This window comes from Euprymna scolopes, chromosome 32 (genome assembly GCF_053919585.1).
Source record: "Euprymna scolopes isolate OS-2025 chromosome 32, ASM5391958v1, whole genome shotgun sequence".
Taxonomy (NCBI): domain Eukaryota; kingdom Metazoa; phylum Mollusca; class Cephalopoda; order Sepiida; family Sepiolidae; genus Euprymna; species Euprymna scolopes.
In genome coordinates, this window is record NC_136513.1 from 65,182,884 (window position 1) to 65,203,912 (window position 21,029).

The window sequence follows — 21,029 nt, forward strand, 5'->3', positions numbered from 1 at the left end:
GGAGATTTTTCTTGTAGTATCTTTTACAATTATATTAATAAAAAAGTAAAAAAATGAAAATCCTAATACCATTATCATAATAAATTTCGGTTTAATCATAAATATGTCAGTGATTATAAAATTTTGCTAATAGTTTGAAAAAAAATCAATTACTCCACGATTGTTCGAAACTTGACAGAATTTCGGCAGTATTTAAACTATCGAATAGAAAGCCATTTAAATAGTATTTGAGGTGTAGCGCTTACTTCCCATTTAAAATTATATCCTCTGATATGACGATCATAATATCTGTTTACAGTCGATTTTTATTCTACACTTGCTTAATGTTTCTACAATTCCAAAATTACGTAATTTTCTTTGCTAATTTTCCATTGTACCATTTAATTATCAGCGATATTTGAAAGTATTTTTCTTAACAAAAATGTTTTGTTTAATTTTTCAACATTTTTTGGAACATTTCTTTAAAAGGTTACCTAGAGAATTTACGCAACTTTTAAAAATTTTGTTTTACAAATAAAATTTACATCGTATTTTGAGGTTATTATCATTTTAGTTTTAGTGATAATTTAAAAACAATAAATATTTATCATTAGTACCAATAATGAAAAATTAAATTAAAAATTTAAAACAATCGGTTTTGGAATCGTAAATTAGGGACACATTTTTCCGATTCCAATATCTCCAAAAGTTCTCATTTTTTACAAAATTTCGGTATAAAATTTAAGATATTTTGTTAGCTTTTATTTATTTTTTTCTATTTTCAACCTCTCAAAATGCCGCCCCGTGACATGGGCCGCTCGTAAAATAGGAGCACACTTTTCTGATTCCGATACCTCCAAAACTTCCGATCTTTTACAAACTTTTTGGTATAAAATTTCAAATTTTTGTTAGCTTTTTTTTTCTTTATTTTTTTCTATTTTCTATTTTTAACCTCTCAAAATGCCGCCCCTTGACATGGCTGCTCGTAAAATAGGGACACATTTTTCCGATTCCAATATCTCCAAAAGTTTCGATTTAAAAAAAATAATTCCCATTTTTGTTAGTTTTTATTCATGTTTTCTATTTTCTATTTTCAACCTCTCAAAATGTCGCCCCTGACATGTGCCGCTCATAAAATAAGGACACTTTTTCTGATTCCAATAAAAGTCGCAATGCCTTTTCGGCATAAAATTTTAGATTTTTTGTTAGCTTTCATTTATTTTTTTTACCCTCTCAAAATTCCGCCCCCTGGCACGTGCCGCCTGGGGTGGACAGCCATTCCCTGTCCTCACCCTTGCTACACCACTGCGTAATCCACTTCTTGGCGCTCAATAAAACCAGCTAAAATTTAACCAAGGAGACAATATGGCATCAAAACTGACAAAGGTTAGAAAAAAAACAGAGAGCACAGCAGACAGTGTGAAATGAACTACATGTTACTATACCACCAAAAACTAATTGGTGGGGGGGGGGGATCCAATTTCTATGGTCCTGGATATAACCTTAAACTATATCCGATGGTGAGGCCCCAGCTTGCGGGCTTTCTGGAGTGTGAAGTCACCCTTTAATTGCCATTGCTCTCAGGTCCACTCTGACCCAGAGTGGTAGTACCTGTTAGGGTCCCAACTATGGGTTAAATAGAAACCGACTTGAAAAAATATATATTCTATTAAAAAAATTTTCTTCAAAATAACTGTATTCAGCATTAAATAACCTGAAAAGGGCTGATATGCCGTAAAACAAAACCAACCAACCAACCAACCAGTCAACTTAGCATATAGAAAATAAAATAATTATAATCTAAAATAACCAGTATAGTAAAATAAAAGGGAAAAAATTCCACTATTAGTAGAAAAAAAAAATTTTTTTAATCAGGTTCCACAGAATCCTAGCAGAGTGTCGAAATTGTTATCATTATTTCCAATGAAGGTCACTTCGACACATAAAAACGTTAACAATACAAAGACAAAGAAAAGCAACAAATAAATGAGAAGAGAAATAACTTGTTGGATAGAAACAAACGAACAATTTTATTAAGAAAAGAAAAAAAGAAACTTAGAGCCAAAAAAGTTCACAACTGTCTACTGCTAAGATTTTGCTCTCAGCTACAAAGAAAGGTTCTTTGTGTGGCAACCATTACGAAAAATAGGAAGGTAGAAAAAAACACATGCTAAGAAGACTTTTATTTACTACTTACTGCTGTGATATGAGATTTCGACCAACGTAGGCTTATTTTAGCAAAGTCGAAAAGAATTCGCTTCTTGTTTACATTTTATAATGTCGTCTTTTTTTTTAAATAAAAGTCTAGATTAGTTGAAATATCTGCAAACAAATTATTTGATATAATGTTCCGAGAATGTTCTTTTATAGCAAAGAATTCATGTGAATACACAAACACAAAATGGTGACTTTAAGGTAATAATAATTATTTCCCTTTAATTCTGGCAATGCCTTTCTTTGCTACAAGGGGACAATACATCTGACTTCCGCATCCGGTTCGTATTCCTCTTTCTCTTTCTTCCTTGGGCCAGGAATCATACAGACACATTGAACCTATGCTCTTGTTTTGCACGCCCACAAAAGACTCTTGAAACAATCACGCAAGTTTTCTTTTATCTTTTCAGTATTGAACTGTTTCACATTACACTTGTATCAATTTCTGTAAATAAATGTACATCAGTTGTAGATATAATTTCGGCGAATTTCATGCAATCATTTCTTGGTAAAGGGGACCATGTGACTATCTCACTAATCCTCCACTTAACAAAAAGTGGCTAAAAGATTGGTGATTCTCTTATTCCTTTAACTAACAATTGAGGGTGACTTCGCCCTCTACAGACTTAGAAAAAACTGCAGCTTCAGATGTGTCCATTGTCTTCAGGCCTTAGAAGAAAATATCTAGTGATAGACACTTTTTACTTCAATCTTTCCTAGTGAGAATATTTTTCACGTGTGTTCTCTCCTCCAAGCTGGTGTTTTTCCAACATATTTAACTGCAAGTACGGTGTAGGGGGCGCTGGCATGCTGTGTCCTACCTGTTAGGGCAGATAAATGCCATTGGACCCCATTCACCTTCTAATCTCTCATATGCTGACTCCAAGCATCACACCCCAGTACACCGCTTCAGCTGGCAGGATAAACCACATGAGGGGGGTGATGTTTACACTGCATCACTAATCTAGGTGGAGGAACTGCTGCTAATTTCTCAACAGCTAGAGGACAGAAAAGATTAATTATCCAACGGCCAAGTGTAGGGGAGTAAACCTACCAAATCAGGAGTGGAGCCCCAAAGGCGGATCAGTGTGCTGCGCAAACTGACTCTGGCAACTCCTGCAACCAAATTGGTGACTCCTGGCATCGTTGCATCAGTCATTTTGGCATCAGATGAACGAAAATGGACAGAGACTCCTCGAGCTGTGTACATTCAATGACTTATGCATCACAAACACATTCTTTCAAACAAAGCTATATCACAGAGTGTCTTGATGGCACGCCCAGTCCTACCATTGGCACCAACTGGATCTTATCATTACCAGAAGAAACTCGCTGAATTGTGTCCGGAATACTTGCAGCTACCACAGTGCAGACTGTGATACTGACCACACGCTAGTTGCAGTTAAAGTTGCAGCTAAAGTCTGTATCAAACCTAAGAAAATCCACAGCACCAAACAAAAAGGATGACCCCCGCATAAATATAGCCTTCACCTCCTTTCCCAATGTGTGTGCGCACTTTGCAGACTAACTCCAGGAAGCCTTAAAAGACTGTCCAACCAATAAAGTGGAAAACAGATGGGGACACATTTGTAAGGCCATCTACAACTTTGCTATGGACACCTTTCGTAAGCAGGAGAAGAAGAATCCAGACTGGTTCGAAGCGAATCACTGAACTAGAGCCAGTTATTTCAACTAAACGCATTGTGTTGCTTGAGTATAAAAGAGACCCTTCTGAGAAAACACTCACTGCACTCAGGAAGGTCAAAAGTGACGCCCAGAAGACTGCCAGACACTGTGCCAACAAATACTGGCTGAACCTATGTAGTGTAGGAGAAAAGAAGTTTAAGTGAAATTAAATCTCTCTGCCCCAAACAAAATAATGAAAACCAAAATTTTATTTTAAATGCACCGCATTTATTTTTCAACAAAAATAACAAGATGAACAAACAAAGGTCTGATCGGTAAAAGTTCTTGAGAAATCATTATGATTAGAATGTTAGATGAAAGTCCTTTATTGAATTAATCAGATTAGAAGGTGAAAGTCTTGTGTGAAAATAATGTCCTCATTTCAAGGTTTGTGTTTTAACTGGCGAAGTTCGCCTTATTCAAAATTCCCATGAGGAAAGTAGTCCGTTGTTATTAATTCTTATAGAAAATGTATGGAATGGGTGCGTGCCCACATGGCGTGTGTAATTACGGTTTCGGCAGTTTTGAATGCGACGATAAGATGAAAACAAGAAGCATGTTCTCGTGTCACATCAGAGAAGAGAAGAAAAAAGAAGGGAAAAGGAAGTTTGATGCGTTTAAATACTTTTTGGACCGGCTACAAAAGATTGCTACCGCTGATATTTTGGTTTTTGGAAAAGCGTTAAAAAGACAATCTTCTGAATTTTCTCATTGGTCGCTTGTGTCACGTGATACTGTCTTCAACTATGTCCGCCAGAAGTATGTTCAGTTTACTTTTGTTGTTGTGAGAAAAGCGTGTGGGCCTATTTGAAATTATGTCGTTGCTGGAAGAACTTATTTTTGTGCAAAATGTGCGGGGAAATTGAAATGAATAAATGTTCGTTTATTTGTGTGTGTGTGTGTGTGTGTGTGTGTGTGTGTGAGTGAGTGAGTGACAGCACAGTAGCATCATCCAACTTTCTGCTAACTGCGGAAACGTTTGTGAGATTTATGCAGAACTGAAGGTGGCCTTCGGCCCAGGTATAGTTGAGACTGCACCACTGAAGTCAGAATCAGGCTGTTGCAGAAAGCAAATGGAGAGATGGGCTGAATACTATAATTAGCTATACTCACATGAGAATGTCGCGGTTTCAAATCACTGCCTCCATTTTTTTCTCCTTCTTTCTTTCTTCGCCCCTGCTCCTTCTCTTACCGGCTAAACACAAGTGAAACGATCGCCAAACATGAGTGAAACGTTTGCCAAACACAAGTGAAACATTTGCCAAACATAAGTGCATTCACCAAACACGAGTGAAACGTTTGCCAAACACGAGTGAAACATTCTCCAAACATGAGTGCATTCACCACGCACGCGTGAAACGTTCGACAAAAACACGAGTGAAACGCATGAACATATATACACAAAACAGGCAATTTAATTTTTACCCTTTAGACGAAATTAATTTAGATGGAATCAACAAACTCCCAATCTACTCTTGAGTGCATAAATTTCGTTCAAGAATTAAATAGAGTCGTTTGTTTGTTTTCGTGGGGACCAACCTCACTAATATTACGTCGGCAAAATGAATACAGCTCATTCTGGCCAAGTCTGGGCACTCGCCTAGGGAGCAACGACTGACGCTACCAGTCACGTTGTCTGAACCCACCAGCAGCAGGAGCAGCCATTCTGAGCAGCAGTTCAAACAGTCCTTATCAGGGCTAATAAGTTTTTCACAAATGCGATTCACCACTGCTTGCTTCTTGAGACCCACCGGCAGCGAACTTCACTTCCAGTCTCCAGTGCTCCAGCGCCTCCAGCTCACTCCTGCAGATTTCCAGCCCTTAGTGTCTCCTGCAGCCTCGCCTGCCACCTTGCTCGCACTTGGCTCCCTTCCGGTCGTATGTTCCTAAACATTGATCCCTCCATTCTCAGTGTTGTCCATTCCTAAACACTGATTGCTCCATTCTCAGTGTTGTTCGTTCTCAGGGTCGTCCATTCCTTAACACTAATCCCTCCGTTCTCAGTGTGGTCCGTTCCTAAACACTGATCCCTCGGTTCTCAGTGTTGCACGTTCCTTAACACTGACCCTTCTGTCTCAGTGTCCACCATCCGTTCCGGACCGCTTTGACGTCTAGCTGATCACTCCAGACCCAGTGAACAACCCTGAACCACGCTACGACCTTAGCCTCCAGTGATGTGTGGCCTTCCAGGCGACCAGCAACCCGATCCAACGATTAATTTTTTTGCTTCCTTTAAAAAAATAAAAGGCGAATCCTCGTCTTTAACCAAACAACCTGTGTCTGTCATTCTTCTTTGCCTTTTTGCTGTTTACCGTCTGCCTGTGTCTATCTTGTTAGTTGTTGGGTCGATTGTCCCCGGACGACTGGCCCCGCAACAAGTATATCATCACTAACCCAGCAATTGGAGGCATCCCACCCCTGCTAGCCATGGATGAGCTGGATAATTCCCCCCTTCCTTGACGAACTCACTGAAGCCATTGACACCCTTGCTAGTGGTAAAGATCCAGGTGGTGATGGCATTTCACCTGAAATCATCAAAGCCGGCAAAAATACAATTCTCTTTGATCATCTCTATCAACTTCTGCTCCAGTGCTGGGAAGAGAGTTTGGTTCCGTAAGACGTGTGACACCAACATTACAACGCTTTACAAAAATAAAGGTGATCGCAGGGATTGTAATAATTACCATGGCATCTTTCTTCTCAGTCGGAAAGGTCTTCACTCATGTTGTATTGAAAAGACTTAAATCCTTTGCAGAAAGAGTTTACCCTGAGACGCAATGTGGTTTTAGAGCAACTGTGGTTTTAGGTCAACTGTTGACATGGTATTCTCATTATGACAACTGCAAGCAGAAGAAACCACTGTACCTTGCTTTTATTGATCTCACAAAGGCATTTGACCTGGTTAGCAGTAGTGGCCTCTTCGTGCTACTATAAAAAATAGGATGTCCCCCAAAATCCTGAGAATGATAACCCCTTTTCATAAAGACATGAAAGAATCCATCAAATTCAATGGGTCACTTTCAGAATCTTTTCTCATCTCAGTGGTGTGAAACAGAGCTGTGTTCTTTCTCCAACTCTTTTGGCATATGTTTCTCACTTCTGCTACTATACGCTTTTCATGAAACTGAAGTTGGCGTCTATATTCGCACAAGAGGAGATGGAAGCCTTTTCAACCTGGCCCGTCTATGTGCCAAAACTAAAGTCCCCATGGACCTCATCAGGGAAATGCTGTTCACAGATAATGCAGCATTAGTGGCCTATACTGAGGAAGCCCTCCAACAACTCAGTGAATGCCTTGCCCATACTTGCAACAAGTTTGGTCTGACAATAGGCCTCAAGAAAACAAATGCCATAGCTCAAGATGTCAGCAACGTCTCTGCATATCCATTGGCGATCACACACTGGAGGTGAATGACTCCATTATTTCCAACACCCTCTCACTGGATACTGTGGGAACATGATGAAGATTAGCAGCGAACCGGATGTTACATATCCACCATGAGAGACAAAATGAAAAATCATCTTTTGCACATGGCTCCACGCATCGCTTCCGCTTGGGAAGAAAAAAATAAGATAACCACAAAATAATTATTGACCAATGGCAGAGCTCCGTGCCTAAAATAAACACCTCAAATATCACAGTCGCTGGGAGCCGGTTTGCCACTATAAAATGAGGGGACCAAAAAGGAGGGAACGAGAGATTTGCCCTGCTGCTTCAGTGAAAGCACGGACGGATTCTCCCACCTGACCTAAAGAGATAAAGAAGAAAAAGAAATAAGGCACCAGTGAACTGAAGCCGACTACGCTCTCATGTTATGGGCTAAACACCTTCAATTCTAAACAATGTCTAATTCACACAAACCAGAAAGGAGGAAAAAGAAGACGAAGACGCCAGGCTGCTAGCTGCTGATGAAAAATTCAATCGCTTTCCAGTTACAAGCCAGGACACGCATCATCGACAGCAGGATGACCGACTCCTACCCTAACCCTCTCTATCGTCCAAAAGATAAGTTACATTTTACAAACATTCATTCCTTGTCAATTCATACATACCTACAAACAGTTTACGAACATTCATTCCTTGTCAATTCATACATACCTACAAACATTTTACAAACATTCATTCCTTGTCAATTCATACATACCTACAAACATTTTATGAACATTCATCTCCTTTGTTAAATCACATTCCATCCTATGAACACTTTCCTACCCCTAATCACGTTTTTCATAAAAACCTAGGCCACAAATGGTCACACCCGAACTCGAGAGGAACACGCATTTCCTTCTATACCCTAGACCACTACAAAATGGTGAACCTGCCGACCACGATGAAATCGCACATTCCAAAAATAAATAAATAATAATAATAAAAGGACAGATATATTATTGCTGAAGTTAAGAGAACCCATTTTTTTGCTCAAATAATTTACGTGACTAAAATAAGAATTGGCGAACAATTATACAAACACTAACCTTCAAAAAAAAAAAAAAAAGAAAAACGTTTAATTACATTAACAGTACGAACGGCAATCTGCTAAGATATTAAACATTTCTATCAACCACTGAACGCAGAACCCACAAATCTCGCAATGGAGGATACTGTGTCAGCGGTCTCTGTAAAGATACCGGGATTTATGCATGCTGCTGTGGATGGATGGTTCGCCATATGCGAGGCTCAATTCGAACTGAGGAATATTTCCAATGAGACCACAAGATTCTATCATGTCCTCTCAAATTTTCCCTCTGACTTGATTTCAAACCCTATCCACCAAAATCCTCACGGACACTCTCAGAATAGCTCCGCTATTTCGGGTGGCGATGTGTGTGGGAACATGATGAAGATTAGCAGCGAACCAGATGTTAACGTATCCACCATGAGAGACAAAATGAAAAATCGTCTTTTGCACATGGCTCCACGAATCGCTTCCGCTTGGGAAGAAAAAAATAAGATGACCACAAAATAATTATCGACCAATGGCAGAGCTCCGCGCCTAAAATAAACACCTTAAATATCACAGTCGCTGGGAACCGGTTTGCCACTATAAAATGAGGGGACCAAAAAGGAGGGAATGAGAGATTTGCCCTGCTGCGTCAGTGAACGCATGGACGGATTCTCCCACCTGACCTAAAGAGATGAAGAAGAAAAAGAAATAAGGCAGCAGTGAACGGAAGCCGATTACGCTCTCATGTTATGGGCCAAACGCCTTCAATTCTAAACAATGTCTAATTCACACAAACCAGAAAGGAGGAAAAAGAAGACGAAGATGCCAGTCTGCTAGCTGCTGATGAAAAATTCAATCGCTTTCCAGTTACAAGCCAGGACACGCATCATCGACAGCAGGATGACCGGCCCCTACCCTAACCCTCTCTATCGTCCAAAAGATAAGTTACATTTTACAAACATTCATTCCTTGTCAATTCATACATACCTACAAACATTTTATGAACATTCATTCCTTGTCAATTCATACATACCTACAAACAGTTTACGAACATTCATCTCCTTTGTTAAATCACATTCCATCCTACGAACACTTTGCCGCTCCTAATGCAAATTGTTGGTAGCAAATAAAGTCGGTTCTCAACCTTCAATATTCGTCTGTCTTTAATTATATGGAGTCAGAATCTACACACTTCCAACGTTATTCATTTCATGTATTCTTGGTTGTGGCCACTAGGGCATCCTTAACCACCTCCCATCCTTTTTCATAAAACCCGAGGCCATAACACTGAGCTAAACACGCGCATCGGGAAAGCAGCAACAGCTATGGCTCACTTGATCAAGAGAGCATGGAGTAACAACATGCTGACCATAAACACAAAGATGAGGATGTATCAAGCCTGTGTCCTCAGCATCTTACTCTACTGAGACATGGACCCTCTACAATCATCAAGAGCGCCTTCCATCTACACAATCTAAGAAAGATCTTGGCCATTACATGGCAAGACCGCGTTCCGAAAAAAGACGTTCTTGCCAAAGCAAATCTTCCAAGCATGTTTGCCTTCCTCTCCCAGAGACATCTGCGCTAGCTAGTTTGCTTGCATGCAGGATGGCCGAATCCCCAAAGACATCCTGTATGGTGAGCCCTTAGCCGGCAGCAAACCAACTGGTTGACCACTCCTCAAATTTAAGGATGTGTGCAAAAGGGACTAAAAATCCGGCAACATCAACCCTGTTGACCTTGAATCCTATGCTGCAGACCGTGCAGGAAGTGCAACAGAATCTGCCACTATTGTCTATCTAGAAGAACTCCAACAAAATAACGGCAAGTCTTCGACAGATTTCTTGGTTTTACTTCAAGTACATTTCTTTCAGCAAGATACGAGTACATCAGGTAACTTAGACGCAATCACTTCAACATTATAAACTTCGCAGGTGACTTAGACGAGTTCACTTCAACATTTCAAAGTCTTGTTTAGACGGAGATAAGATAGTACACAAACACATTTCTAATGTCCAATCCATTCCAATTCCAAGTCTGATCTCTGATAAAAAACAAACTAATCAATTTACATATTTATAAAAAATATGTTTTTCTAATAAAAAAAAACTGATCAATTTACATATTTATAAAAAAATATGTTTTTCTAATAAAAAAAAACTGATCAATTTACATATTTATAAAAAAATATGTTTTTCTAATAAAAAAAACTGATCAATTTACTTATTTATAAAAAAATATGTTTTTCTAATAAAAAAAAAACTAATCAATTTACATATTTATAAAAAATATGTTTTTCTAATAAAAAAAACTGATCAATTTACTTATTTATAAAAAAATATGTTTTTCTAATAATAAAAAAACTAATCAATTTACATATTTATAAAAAAATATGTTTTTCTAATAAAAAAACTAATCAATTTACATATTTATAAAAAAATATGTTTTTCTAATAAAAAAATGATCAATTTACATATTTATAAAAAAATATGTTTTTCTAATAATAAAAAAACTAATCAATTTACTTATTTATAAAAAAAATGTTTTTCTAATAAAAAAAAAACTAATCAATTTACTTATTTATAAAAAAATATGTTTTTCTAATAATAAAAAAACTAATCAATTTACATATTTATAAAAAAATATGTTTTTCTAATAATAAAAAAACTAATCAATTTACTTATTTATAAAAAAATATGTTTTTCTAATAAAAAAAAACTAATCAATTTACATATTTATAAAAAAATATGTTTTTCTAATAATAAAAAAACTAATCAATTTACTTATTTATAAAAAAATATGTTTTTCTAATAATAAAAAAACTAATCAATTTACATATTTATAAAAAAATATGTTTTTCTAATAAAAAAACTAATCAATTTACATATTTATAAAAAAATATGTTTTTCTAATAAAAAAATGATCAATTTACATATTTATAAAAAAATATGTTTTTCTAATAATAAAAAAACTAATCAATTTACTTATTTATAAAAAAAATGTTTTTCTAATAAAAAAAAAACTAATCAATTTACATATTTATAAAAAAATATGTTTTTCTAATAATAAAAAAACTAATCAATTTACTTATTTATAAAAAAATATGTTTTTCTAATAAAAAAAAAACTAATCAATTTACTTATTTATAAAAAAATATGTTTTTCTAATAAAAAAAAAACTAATCAATTTACATATTTATAAAAAAATATGTTTTTCTAATAAAAAAATGATCAATTTACAAATTTATAAAAAAATATGTTTTTCTAATAAAAAAAAACTGATCAATTTACTTATTTATAAAAAAATATGTTTTTCTAATAAAAAAAATAATCAATTTACATATTTATAAAAAAATATGTTTTTCTAATAAAAAAAAACTGATCAATTTACTTATTTATAAAAAATATGTTTTTCTAATAAAAAAACTAATCAATTTACATATTTATAACAAAAATATGTTTTTCTAATAAAAAAACTAATCAATTTACTTATTTATAAAAAAATATGTTTTTCTAATAAAAAAAATAATCAATTTACATATTTATAAAAAAATATGTTTTTCTAATAAAAAAAAACTGATCAATTTACATATTTATAAAAAAATATGTTTTTCTAATAAAAAAACTAATCAATTTACATATTTATAAAAAATATGTTTTTCTAATAAAAAAACTAATCAATTTACTTATTTATAAAAAAATATGTTTTTCTAATAAAAAAATGATCAATTTACATATTTATAAAAAAATATGTTTTTCTAATAAAAAAAAACTGATCAATTTACTTATTTATAAAAAAATATGTTTTTCTAATAAAAAAACTAATCAATTTACTTATTTATAAAAAAAATGTTTTTCTAATAAAAAAAAAACTAATCAATTTACATATTTATAAAAAAATATGTTTTTCTAATAATAAAAAAACTAATCAATTTACTTATTTATAAAAAAATATGTTTTTCTAATAAAAAAAAAACTAATCAATTTACTTATTTATAAAAAAATATGTTTTTCTAATAAAAAAAAAACTAATCAATTTACATATTTATAAAAAAATATGTTTTTCAAATAATAAAAAAACTAATCAATTTACATATTTATAACAAAAATATGTTTTTCTAATAAAAAAACTAATCAATTTACTTATTTATAAAAAATATGTTTTTCTAATAATAAAAAAACTAATCAATTTACTTATTTATAAAAAAATATGTTTTTCTAATAAGAAAAAAAACTAATCAATTTACATATTTATAAAAAAATATGTTTTTCTAATAAAAAAACTAATCAATTTACTTATTTATAAAAAAATATGTTTTTCTAATAAAAAAAAAACTAATCAATTTACATATTTATAAAAAAATATGTTTTTCTAATAAAAAAATGATCAATTTACATATTTATAAAAAATATGTTTTTCTAATAAAAAAAAACTGATCAATTTACTTATTTATAAAAAAATATGTTTTTCTAATAAAAAAAATAATCAATTTACATATTTATAAAAAAATATGTTTTTCTAATAAAAAAAAAACTGATCAATTTACTTATTTATAAAAAAATATGTTTTTCTAATAAAAAAAATAATCAATTTACTTATTTATAAAAAAATATGTTTTTCTAATAAAAAAAAACTGATCAATTTACATATTTATAAAAAAATATGTTTTTCTAATAAAAAAACTAATCAATTTACATATTTATAACAAAAATATGTTTTTCTAATAAAAAAATGATCAATTTACATATTTATAACAAAAATATGTTTTTCTAATAAAAAAACTAATCAATTTACATATTTATAACAAAAATATGTTTTTCTAATAAAAAAAACTAATCAATTTACTTATTTATAAAAAAATATGTTTTTCTAATAAAAAAAACTAATCAATTTACATATTTATAACAAAAATATGTTTTTCTAATAAAAAAATGATCAATTTACATATTTATAACAAAAATATGTTTTTCTAATAAAAAAACTAATCAATTTACATATTTATAACAAAAATATGTTTTTCTAATAAAAAAAACTAATCAATTTACTTATTTATAAAAAAATATGTTTTTCTAATAAAAAAACTAATCAATTTACATATTTATAACAAAAATATGTTTTTCTAATAAAAAAACTAATCAATTTACTTATTTATAAAAAAATATGTTTTTCTAATAAAAAAAATAATCAATTTACATATTTATAAAAAAATATGTTTTTCTAATAAAAAAAAACTGATCAATTTACATATTTATAAAAAAGTATGTTTTTCTAATAAAAAACTAATCAATTTACATATTTATAACAAAAATATGTTTTTCTAATAAAAAAACACGTTTTTCTAACAAAAAACTAATCAATTTACTTATTTATAGAAAATATGTTTTTCTAATAAAAAACAAATTCTGATCAATTTACATATTTATAAAAAATGTTTTTCTAATAAAAAAAAAATTGATCAATTTACTTATTTATTAAAAAATATGTTTTTCTAATAAAAAAAACAAACTATTCAATTTACATATTTATAAAAAAATATGTTTTTCTAATAAAAAAAACAAACTAATTAATTTACATATTTATAAAAAAATATGTTGTTCTAATAAAAAAAAAAACTAATCAATTTACATATTTATAAAAAATATGTTTTTCTAATAAAAAAAACTATTCAATTTACATATTTATAAAAAATATGTTTTTCTAATAAAAAAAACTATTCAATTTACATATTTATAAAAAATATGTTTTTCTAATAAAAAAAACTATTCAATTTACATATTTATAAAAAATATGTTTTTCTAATAAAAAACACAAACTAATCAATTTACATATTCATGAAAAATATGTTTTTCTAATAAAAAAATGACCAATTTACATATTTATAAAAAATATGTTTTTCTAATAAAAAAATGACCAATTTACATATTTATAAGAAAATATGTTTTTCTAATAAAAAAATGACCAATTTACATATTTATAAAAAATATGTTTTTCTAATAAAAAAATGATCAATTTACATATTTATAAGAAAATATTTTTTCTAATAAAAAAAATGATCAATTTCCATATTTATAAAAAAATGTTTTTCTAATAAAAAAAATGATCAATTTACATATTTATAAGAAAATATGTTTTTCTAATAAAAAAATGATCAATTTACATATTTATAAGAAAATATGTTTTTCTAATAAAAAAATGATCAATTTACATATTTATAAAAAAATATGTTTTTCTAATAAAAAAATGATCAATTTACATATTTATAAAAAAATATGTTTTTCTAATAAAAAAATGATCAATTTCCATATTTATAAAAAAATGTTTTTCTAATAAAAAAATGATCAATTTACATATTTATAACAAAATAGGTTTTTCTAATAAAAAAAACCAACTAATCAATTTACATATTTATAAGAAAATATGTTTTTCTAATAAAAAAATGATCAATTTACATATTTATAAAAAAATATGTTTTTCTAATAAAAAAATGATCAATTTACATATTTATAAGAAAATATGTTTTTCTAATAAAAGAACCCCGGTCAATTTACTTATTTATAAAAGATATGTTTTTCTAATAAAAAAATGATCAATTTACATATTTATAAAAAAATATGTTTTTCTAATAAAAAAACAAACTATTCAATTTACATATTTATAAAAAAATATGTTTTTCTAATAAAAAAAAACAAAATAATCAATTTACTTATTTATAAAAAATATGTTTTCCGAATAAAAAAACACAAACTATTCAATTTACATATTTATAAAAAATATGTTTTTCTAATAAAAAAAAACAAAATAATCAATTTACTTATTTATAAAAAATATGTTTTCCTAATAAAAAAAAACAAACTATTCAATTTACATATTTATAAAAAATATGTTTTTCTAATAAAAAAACAAACTAATGAATTTACATATTTATAAAAAATATGTTTTTCTAATAAAAAAAACAAACTAATCAATTTACATATTTATGAAAAATATGTTTTTTCTAATAAAAAAATGACCAATTTACATATTTATAAAAAAATATGTTTTTCTAATAAAAAAATGATCAATTTACATATTTATAAAAAAATATGTTTTTCTAATAAAAAAAATGATCAATTTACATATTTATAAAAAAATATGTTTTTCTAATAAAAAAATGATCAATTTACATATTTATAAGAAAATATGTTTTTCTAATAAAAAAAATAATCAATTTACATATTTATAAAAAAATATGTTTTTCTAATAAAAAAATGATCAATTTACATATTTATAAAAAAATATGTTTTTCTAATAAAAAAAATGATCAATTTACATATTTATAAAAAAATATGTTTTTCTAATAAAAAAATGATCAATTTCCATATTTATAAAAAAATGTTTTTCTAATAAAAAAATGATCAATTTACATATTTATAAGAAAATATGTTTTTCTAATAAAAAAATGATCAATTTACATATTTATAAAAAAATATGTTTTTCTAATAAAAAAAATGATCAATTTACATATTTATAAAAAAATATGTTTTTCTAATAAAAAAATGATCAATTTCCATATTTATAAAAAAATGTTTTTCTAATAAAAAAATGATCAATTTACATATTTATAACAAAATATGTTTTTCTAATAAAAAACAAACAAACTAATCAATTTACATATTTATAAGAAAATATGTTTTTCTAATAAAAAAATGATCAATTTACATATTTATAAAAAAATATGTTTTTCTAATAAAAAAATGATCAATTTACATATTTATAAAAAAATATGTTTTTCTAATAAAAAAATGATCAATTTACATATTTATAAAAAAATGTTTTTCTAATAAAAAAATGATCAATTTACATATTTATAAAAAAATATGTTTTTCTAATAAAAAAATGATCAATTTACATATTTATAAGAAAATATATTTTTCTAATAAAAAAATGATCAATTTACATATTTATAAAAAAATATGTTTTTCTAATAAAAAAATGATCAATTTACATATTTATAAGAAAATATGTTTTTCTAATAAAAAAATGATCAATTTACATATTTATAAAAAAATATGTTTTTCTAATAAAAAAATGATCAATTTACATATTTATAAAAAAATATGTTTTTCTAATAAAAAAATGATCAATTTACATATTTATAAGAAAATATGTTTTTCTAATAAAAAAATGATCAATTTACATATTTATAAAAAAATATGTTTTTCTAATAAAAAAATGATCAATTTACATATTTATAAGAAAATATGTTTTTCTAATAAAAAAATGATCAATTTACATATTTATAAAAAAATATGTTTTTCTAATAAAAAAAATGATCAATTTACATATTTATAAGAAAATATGTTTTTCTAATAAAAAAATGATCAATTTACATATTTATAAGAAAATATGTTTTTCTAATAAAAAAAATGATCAATTTACATATTTATAAAAAAATATGTTTTTCTAATAAAAAAAATGATCAATTTACATATTTATAAAAAAATATGTTTTTCTAATAAAAAAAATGATCAATTTACATATTTATAAGAAAATATGTTTTTCTAATAAAAAACACCCCTGATCAATTTACATATTTATAAAAAATATTTGGTTTTGTTACGATCTAACCCAGTATAGTTTACTTTCTAAAAAAACATCAAAGTCTACTTTTTCTTGCTAATATGTTCCAAGCGCTTTTAAAGATAATATAAAAGAAGGATTTTATTTATTTTTTTAAAAATAATTCACATTTAACATTTTAGCATGGGAGATCACCTTCCTAATGAGACCCCACTTCTTGGCGACATAGCAAGATATGTAATCGTTAGCACTTTTTTCAAGTTTTCTGTAGTGGGAGTGGGAGCAGAAAAAAGGAAATTGGGCTGAAGTGGAGTCATAAGTTCCAAACATTTTAAAAATATGTAGAAACACTTCAAAACCTGTGTTTATGGGAGGGGGTCATGTTTTAAAAAAGATTTGCTTTGAAAAAGTCCTACCATTAAATATTACTTAATTAGTTAATTATTATTTCTTGATATTTTTAAGGCTGTTAACACACATACAAAAAAAAAAATAAAAAATCTAGAGTGGACCTCTACAATGAATACACCTTCCTTGTATTCTTTTTTCTTTTCAGTTTTTCAACAAATTACGCACTTCTGATATAAAGTATTTCTCATTTAATCTAAGGGCAATGATACTAAGATCTTTATTATTCAATGTATGCCGTATTGTTTTCACTGGTCGCTATATTTGTTTTTGCACGTGCGTGCATTGAATTTTTGCGCGTTTATACTCACTTATATTAATTCTGTATACTCACTATTCCATAGTTAGCTGTTACATATACTGACCCAATGGGTCACCGGTAGTCTAGTATTTTCTGAAAACTGAAAATCTATGGCCAATTTAGGAAAACTTAATTTTTGCTAATTGTCTTCGAAAACTGTTTTCATTAAAAATTAAGTTTCTACCTCATCATTTTTCATAATTTTTGGATATGTTCATTAGTGTGACATGACGATTAAGTATCGATAAATTGATTTTACTTGAAATTCAATTGATCGATTTTTGAATTTCACTAAATGAAGACGAATCATATTTTGTATTTGGCAGTCGATGAATTAACATCTGGTTGGGAGTGTACTTTTATTTACTAGTCTTTACAATTTCTTGTACAAAAATGTTTTGCTATAAAATTTCGTTTTTCTCAGATTTTTACTCATGAAACAGTTTATATTTTGATAAATATCACTTGCTACCTAGCGAACCTTTTATTTTTTTAAATGTTTCATTTATTTTCATTTTTTAACATATTCATTTTCTTCCTTTGCTAAACCATACATTTTATTCCCAATTTATAGAAATTTTTAGTATGGATCTTGGCAATACTTAAAAGCGCTATCGTTGTCAAGAATAGCCTCTACTAAAGCCAGAGGCTACTGGGCATAAAGTCCATTGAATGCAACTTCTCCTTACAAATTTGTGAGAAGGAAAACGGTGCCTTATAGAAAACTATCAACCATTATATTTTAGTTGGATTTTATTTTTGTTTTATCATTATTAACATTGTAGCAACCGCTACATATGGCTGGAACAAATGTTTGGCAAGAATATTTTTGTACCAATCACCGTTTTCAATGCCTACGCTTATGAAGAATGCACAAGCAAAGCACACAACGTTGTGATGTGACCACCCGCACACATGGAAAAAATGAACTATGTTACGTTTCCTCAAGTAGAGATACAACAAACTTTTGAGAACATCGCTTTATAAAAATTTGCCATGAAAATCAAATCAGTTTATTCCAGTTTTTCTCTTGTTTTCTTCTTTACTGAGAGGCGTTAAAATCTTTGCCTTGAATTTGTGTGCCATGCACATGAACTATAACTCTCATCATGGAAAGTTACCACATCGAACAAGAATATAATTCTTGTTTTAAACAATGTTATTTTAAACTACTGCTTTTTTATGTGATGAACAGGCATACACTTTCGCTCTTATGATTTGGGACTGTTCATTTTTCTCTCAGAAAAATAATCACATTAATTCTAAGCCATGTGTGACAATCTGGACACATAAAAATCAGTAATTTTAAACTCACAAAATTTTCATTTAACTAATCCTGCATAATGAACACTCATTAAAAGAAAACAATTAAGTTGAAACGATTTGAACTAATATTTCTAACACATAAATAAATGTTGTTTATTTCATATTAATACACTAATTTCGAGTTCTTTGTCAAGTGTCGTTATTTTCAAGAGTTATTTCTATATTGTTTGTGAGGATGTGATCTGGTGACACCTTGCTATTAATTGGCAATCTCATTGAATTTACCTTTAACGGTCCCGCGGATACACAACTACTTTCGCCTTCAAGAGATTTCTGCAACTCCGACCTAAAAATTGATCCCGATTCTGAATTAATGAACGCCGACTACTCATACCCTTGCAACTTAATGACCACGGCCAGGACCTGTAATTCCGCGGGAGTCGCTATAACATATTAAAAAAAAAAAATGATTCTTGTAATTAATTGTAATTAGAAATTTTATTTATGCAAATAATCAAATCAAGTTTTTTTTTTTTTTTTTTTTTTTTTTTTTAACAAAAACAGTTTAAATTGTAAACTTGAAGGGACAGTTTTCTGCAAGGCACCGTTTCCCTCTGAGCAAATTCGTTTTTTGTGTCAATTTAAAAGTAACTTTACAAATTATTTTTATTGTCATATTATAACGGATAAGACTTTTGAAAATGAGCCGCTTTATGTTTATTGTTTTTGTATTTAATGATCTCCATAGAGCGATCCTTACCTGGAAAAGTGAAGGCAGGCTGTGCTGATGTAAGTAACACATGGCTCTTTCGTAAGTGTTTTTCTCTAGTGTCATGTGTCTCATTGTTGTGTCTTTATTTTCATCTCTTTTTACATCAGCAATTCTTTGGATTACCACGGGAAACTTGACGCCAGCCTCTTTCATCCCGGATCTTTCCGTCATAATTTGACCAAGCTCTTCTGCAGCGTCGGACTGTCTCGCTTTATAATTGACCTTGTTAGGAGTTGGGACCTCCTTTGTGGCAACGATCATATGGACTACTTCTAAATGATTCAATGGAAACACGTTAGAATTCGTACGTTTGAATGTGGTGCTTTCGTCCGCATTCAGTGTCGTAAACTTTCTAATACCGACTGCCACGCCTGGTAACCAGGCAAATAAAAGACTACATACATCATGAAAAAAAAAAAAAAAAAAAATTAACAAGGAAGATAACTTAGTTTAGGTTTCTTACCTCCCTTACACCATTTAAGAATTCTATTACGTGTCTCTAGTGAGAAGAAAGAATGGACGTGATAGTTGTACGAAAAAGATTCACTGTTACATTTTGTTTGTTTCCTGGTACTTATGCACCTATTGTTCCGCATTATTTTTAATAGTATTTTCAAGTTGCATTCAAGTTTTACGATATCTTTTTTTATTATTATTAAATTGTTAGGTGAAAGTACAGAATAGTTACAAAACACTAAAGATGTCCAAATTTTTGTGTAAAATCACCAACGTTTTACGCAGTATCAGACACGTTTCATGCACACTTTTTTGGGAGCCGCTAGTCGCTTTAATTGAATCAGGGAAGCAGCGTTTTCTTGCTATGGTTTATGTTAATTTTACAAATTGGAGATCTCCATATATTTTCTGGTGCAAGTCTATAAATGGTCCACAAATATTTTTTTTTTTCCTATAAAAATCTGAAAAAAAAAATCTTTATAATGTACGTACTTGTCACTGCATGAAGATGCCATATTCCAAAAATCACGTAAATCGATCAAGTAGTTTTTTTTTTATTTAAGAAAATCAAATAGTATGAGACATTTTATCGAAGAAAAACTTAACGCCATCTTGTTTTTGAATACACTGCTAGCAACACCAATTGGAAATGTTTGGAATATAAGATCGGCAAGGGGCAGACAATCGACTTTCTACACTCTAGAAAAAAAATTGAAATTAAGACATTTGTAAGTTTTTGAGGATGTTGAAAACAAAAATAACGTTTAAAATTCCAGCAAACAAGTAGTTTCCAAGATATGAAGAAATATTTTACGTAAATTGAGCACCCACACGTTGACGCTCCTCCAACAAAAATTCGGCAGATGTGTATTTCAACGGCGTAAATTCAAGTTTTACACTAGTGGTGGCCATAAACTGGGTGATCATTATACGTTAAATTTTT

At 29.4% G+C, this 21,029-nt stretch overlaps 1 protein-coding gene across 1 annotated transcript in view; it reads right to left on the reverse strand.

The window, feature by feature from the left end:
- LOC145256396 (uncharacterized) overlaps positions 1-20,027 on the reverse strand; it is a 65,456-nt gene extending 45,429 nt beyond the window's left edge. The window contains exon 1 of the mRNA XM_080115254.1: positions 19,619-20,027. Within this exon, the coding sequence (XP_079971380.1) occupies positions 19,619-19,891 (273 nt within the window). The 5' untranslated portion in view covers positions 19,892-20,027. The remainder of the gene's footprint in view (positions 1-19,618) is intronic.
- Positions 20,028-21,029: the final 1,002 nt, after the last annotated feature.